Source organism: Cryptomeria japonica, unplaced genomic scaffold (genome assembly GCF_030272615.1).
Source record: "Cryptomeria japonica unplaced genomic scaffold, Sugi_1.0 HiC_scaffold_135, whole genome shotgun sequence".
NCBI lineage: Eukaryota > Viridiplantae > Streptophyta > Pinopsida > Cupressales > Cupressaceae > Cryptomeria > Cryptomeria japonica.
The window spans coordinates 133,276-139,291 of record NW_026728957.1 but is presented as its reverse complement, the minus strand read 5'-3'; the positions used below and the strand labels follow the sequence as shown (position 1 = coordinate 139,291).

Here is a 6,016-nt window from a genome sequence, read left to right as displayed (position 1 = left end):
ATATGATTGAAGAAAATATAACCTTCAAGAAGTCTACAACCCTTATTCACCAAGGCATCTACCACGGTTTTGACTTCTCTAAAATAATGTGATATAGTTTATGCTTCAAACACTAGTAATAAACTCTAGGACTCGTACTTAATACACCTAATTTTCCAGCTTGGAGCGTCTAGCTTTTTAAGTGCAAAGATCATATACATAAAGTCCCCCTCCATGTTAAGATACCTAACTCTGTATTTGATTGCCAATCTTCTCCCAAACACTAAAGCAAGAGCCTTCGCCCCGTTGTTAACATTATTTTGGGTTTCTTAAATGTGTAGAAAATTTGTATCTCTTAAGCTACCTTGGAAGTCAATTCTAATAGGGGGTAAATTGAGAAAATTAAGGTTGTTAGGCAATTTTTGATATCCCAACCAATGTGCCTTTGGTTGCATTTAGGACACTTGAGGTAAAGGTTAAAAGGGGTGTTTTAATTTTTTTGAGGGGTCGGATGGATGGTTTGTTACAAAGTGAAGGAAGAAAGAAGGATAAAAAGAGGGTTGCATACCTTTTTTATAGCTACGCAGCACACTCTTAGAGGTAAACCCTATTAATTTTATTTTGTTGATCTTCAATTTATTAGTTCTATTAACAATCGTGTGGCTATTCAAAATTAATCTAAATACAAGTACTTAATTCTACAGTGTTCCAACAACTAAATGTATATTTAAATTCGATGATCATCATATATATATATATATATATATTTCATTCAAGTGGATGCATATTTTAAAATTATTAACATGTGCGCCCATCCCCTACAACTTATCTTCCACACAGTTGCCTTCCCATCTCATGTCACAAAACCTGACATCTCCCAGAAAGGGAAGGAGCTTGTGACACTTGGCAATGAGAGAATTAATTTTCAAATCTAGTTTTGTTTCCTTTCTAAGCATCGTGATGGTATTTCTTAAGTCACCTTCAATAATGGCACACTTAAGTCCCTTTTTCCTGGCCATGATCAACCCATAATAAACAACTGCCACTTTAGCCATATTGTTGCAAGTCAATTTTTGAAGTGTTTGTGGAATTGTAGATCCCTATAGGTTGTTTGTTATTACGGTAGATTCCTATATCTCTTTTTTATGAAAAAACCAATGAAACCTGAGTCATGTGAGACACAAACAACACTTTATCATGAAAACGTAAAGAATTAAAATTTGGGGTTATTAAAAAATAATTATTTGGCAGCATTTAAAACATATATAGAAGGCCCAAACCTATACGAGTGAGATACACAAATGGCCATAAACATATATAATTTCAAGAAAAGGGCAAGCTAAGAGTGTCAAATTAAAATAGATTTATTAATATCTCTTGCTTCCCAAAAACCAACGAAATCTAAGCCATGTGAGACCAAAAAAATTCTTTTTCATGAAAATATGAAGTATTAAAAATTGAGGTTATTCTCCCCAACCTGATCGACGAGAGACTTGTCCCTAGAAATTTTTGTTCATCAAATCTGAGAAGACACAGACCCATCAGTATCTTTAATGAGTAAGCTTTTCTTTTGAGAATGTGATTAATGACATAAAAGACATCTGAGATCTTATCCGCTGCATATGGGGATATTATTTATGAAGGCAAACCTAATTCTCCTTCAAAATATTTATGATTACCATTTTCCAAATTAATTTTCATGGCGTCAACAACTTTGTGTGAAGGTTAAGGCAGTGCATTTAACATTTATTCCTTAAGACTACAACAATGAGTGCCACCAGGTGATAAGTGCTCCCAACAGAAAGGTGGATGCCATCTACAATCCTCCTATATGAACATTGTTGACATCATCTATGAAAGCATAGCATAATGGAATGAAGAGCAAAATCCAACAAATCTGCAAAAACAAGAGAGCTAGATAATAATTAATTTGACATGTCCCAAGCCAAAGCCAAAGCTAGGTTGATTTCCTCATTAGCTTCAATATGATTGAAGAAAATATAACCTTCAAGAAGTCTACAACCCTTATTCACCAAGGCATCTACCACGGTTTTGACTTCTCTAAAATAATGTGATATAGTTTATGCTTCAAACACTAGTAATAAACTCCAAGACTCGTACTTAATACACCTAATTTTCCAGCTTGGAGCGTCTAGCTTTTTAAGTGCAAAGATCATATACATAAAGTCCCCCTCTATGTTAAGATTCCTAACTCTGTATTTGATTGCCAATCTTCTCCCAAACACTAAAGCAAGAGCCTTCGCCCCGTTGTTAACATTATTTTGGGTTTCTTAAATGTGTAGAAAATTTGTATCTCTTAAGCTACCTCGGAAGTCAATTCTAATAGGGGGTAAATTGAGAAAATTAAGGTTGTTAGGCAATTTTCGATATCCCAACCAATGTGCCTTTGGTTGCATTTAGGACACTTGAGGTAAAGGTTAAAAGGGGTGTTTTAATTTTTTGGAGGGGTCGGATGGATGGTTTATTACAAAGTGAAGGAAGAAAGAAGGATAAAAAGAGGGTTGCATGCCTTTTTTATAGCTACGCAGCACACTCTTAGAGGTAAACCCTATTAATTTTATTTTGTTGATCTTCAATTTGTTAGTTCTATTAACAATCGTGTGGCTATTCAAAATTAATCTAAATAAAAGTACTTAATTCTACAATGTTCCAACAACTAAATGTATATTCAAATTCGATGAACATCATATATATATATATATAGAGTTGGATCAAAATTTCATGATAGTTTACTAGTGTATACATATAGAGAACTTCTTGTAAATAAAAATTTTCTTGTATTACTATATTGTGAAATTAGGAGAAGCTACAAAATAATTTCATTTATCCTAAAGACTAAAATAGGCATCATTAATCATGTTTATATCAATTTACTCGACTTCAAATGCTAAAGACTAAAATATATAGTGCGCATGATTCATCTTAATAGGAATACATGGCATCAAGGTAATTTTTAAGGAAACACGTAACTGTCCCACTTTATCCGTCAAATAAAATTGAAACACGACACATCGTGTAATTCGGCAAAATATTTTTTACCAGATAGCCGACGGCTAGGAAACGAAAAAGACCCGAGAACAGTGTAATGTCACATTAAACATACGTTAATTTAAATTCTCGATGATGATAAGGTGGAGACGTGAAAAGAAAGGTTTGTTTATGGCATTTTCGGGCCGCTCGCAGACCGATGGATAATGATTATTTAACATGTTTTTATATAGAGCCATGTACCATGTGCTCGTAAGCTCCATCTATCCTCTATATATGCATAGTTATTGTAGGGGCAAATTCAATATAGCTAATTCCTTGTAAGTCTGTCCATACATTCTTCCAATTCTTGCAATCGATGTCGAATCAGGAGCTTCTTCCAATCGATGTCTCGGGGGACGTGGGAGCTAGAATCCTGAGTGTCGATGGAGGAGGAGTACGGGGTCTTATTCCTGTGCAATTGCTCAAATTCTTAGAGCACCAGTTGCAGGTACAGTTTATAAATTGTATTCTTTAGCTGCACAATTCATATAGTTTTATTTGCACAAATGTATTACTTACTGAAATGCTTCGTTTTTATCAGAAATTGGATGGGGAAGATGCCAGACTAGCAGATTATTTCAATATAATGGCAGGTACCAGCACTGGAGGTCTCATCACCACAATGTTAGCCACTATAGACCCGAATGACCACAAACACAATCGTCCTTTTAGTACCCAGAAAATTGAAGATTTCTACTTGAAGAATGCGAGTTTGATATTTCCTCAACCAAGGTTAGTAGCAAGTGATTGCAATATTTGGAGTAAAATTCTCTTGCAATAAATATTTGTTGTGTTTACGCAAAACTTCTCTTGTTGTTGGACTCGTAGCAAATGGAATATTTTTCACGGCATTTTTGGTCCCAAATACAATGGCAAACATCTGGTCGATATCTTAGAACAAGAGAAATTTCACGAAAGACGGCTGTGTGATACGGCTACTAACCTGGTGATACCCACCTTCGATATCAAGACGCAGTTTCCTACAATTTTCGCCAGTCATGAGGTATTTCATTTTATTTTATAGGATGATCTTGAGTTATGAAGATGAAGAATAGACGAGGATGATTCTTACGATGATATGTGCAGGCGAAAGTAGATCCGCTGAAGAATCCACATCTAATGGACGTATGCCTCTCCACAACTGCAGCTCCTACCTATTTTCTATCTCACCAGTTTACAACAAATTCCAGTGACGGAAAGACCCAAGTTTTTAACTTAGTAGATGGAGGAGTAGCGGCTAATAATCCTGTAATGCCTGCTTGTATTATGAGTAGAGATTTTGATCAGATTTTTATTTCACATCAATAAACTATTATAAGGGTCTCACAACAATTTTCTAATTATGCAGACCTTGATAGCAATGAACTTAGTCACTCGAGCAGTTCATCAGGATACAAGAATAGTCGACAAAAAGGTATTGTATTGTATTGTATTTTGATACTATTTAGAATAAACATCTCATATAAAACGAATGCTTGATGCTGGGAAATATTAATTAGAAGCTCAACTATGTTAACCAGAGGTTGTTATTTACAGGAGCACCTTGACCACTTTATTGTACTTTCTCTTGGAACGGGATTAGAAGAGGGTATTGAATGGGACGCAAAAAAGCTGCCACATGGGGAAGCTTGAAGTGGATTACTCACGATGGAAGAACGCCTCTCATAGAATCTATCATGAATGCAAGTTCAGACATGGTCAACATTCATACAGCTTTGATGCTCCATCATGTCAAAGAAAACTATCTTAGAATCCAGGTCTTTTTCATAGTTTCCAATAATGTTCCTTGAAACGATAAGGCCTCTAGATCTATAATTCTACAGACCATGTTTCTGCTGTAATTTTCTGTATGGTTAACATGTGGGCTTTCATAATGTAGGAATGGCAACTAAAAGGAAGCGAAGAAAAGATGGACCTCAGTACGGACGAGAACCTGAGGAATCTTGTGAAGAAAGGCCAGGAACTATTGGATAAGCCTGTTAGAAGTTTAAATTTGGAGACTGGGCGTCCTGAGACAGTGAAGAACGACTACACAAACAGGATGGCATTGACTAAGTATCTCCCATAACTCTCTAACTCTTCTTTGTATTTTCAGATCCTAGTTTCCTATCATTTTGTTCTCACCATAACTATCATTTCCACTTGCCAGAATGGCTGAATGACTCTCCAAGGAGAAGAAGTTGAGGGATAAACGGAGCGCATCTTCTGCACTTTCTATGAATGGCCATAGTGTTGGAATAAACATCTGAACTTCTTTCTTCCATTCCAATCACACCTTACGCTAGAATTTTGTGTAGACTTTTTAATTAAAAAACATATCCGGGTGTTGGTAAGCCACACAGCTGATTTATGTAGTGGTAAACACAGCAATTCAAGATTTAGCTGTGTTTTTGCCAACTAATAGATTTCATTTCATTGTGTTTTTTTTTTATAGCTAAATTGTTATTTTATGTTCTCCAAATATTAATAGCATTGCAGTTGTGGACAACAAGGCAATGTAAGTTTTATATTCATTCCAAAAGTGCTTGGAGTGGATGCATAAACGTTCCCTACAGCACTTAGTTGGGCATCTTCAAGGAATTGTCTTATTATTGTATTCTTTACTGATAACACTGTATTCATGGAATGGTTTGTATTATCGTTGGATTAAAGAGTATAGATGTTATTATGATTTTTGTTTGGTTTTTAATAGTATTTTTAATTATAGAAGATTTGAAGTCAGTATTATTTGGATGCCTAAAACATTTAATACTTGATCAATCAATTATGATAAGAAATCAGAAATTGAGGGTATCCAGTCTTATCCTTATTATGTTCATTCAACTAGTTTTATAAATAATAGATTCATTTAAAACGATTCACATTTGACAAAAAAAAAAATTAAAATTTCTTATTTTATCCAAATTTTTTAATCAACAGAAAGCTTAATGTCAATCACTTAACATCAGATCATTCATGTTCAGTCCGCAGTGCAGAGCTATTGAAT

The 6,016-nt window shown here is 34.8% G+C and overlaps 1 protein-coding gene across 1 annotated transcript; it reads left to right on the top strand.

The window, feature by feature from the left end:
- The first annotated feature begins 3,346 nt into the window (after positions 1-3,346).
- LOC131866219 (patatin-like protein 2) lies at positions 3,347-5,098 on the top strand. Its single transcript, XM_059215430.1, has 6 exons — positions 3,347-3,478; positions 3,572-3,762; positions 3,859-4,033; positions 4,117-4,278; positions 4,379-4,444; positions 4,910-5,098. The coding sequence occupies exons 1-6, from the start codon at positions 3,347-3,349 to the stop codon at positions 5,096-5,098; spliced, it is 915 nt and encodes a 304-aa protein (XP_059071413.1).
- Positions 5,099-6,016: the final 918 nt, after the last annotated feature.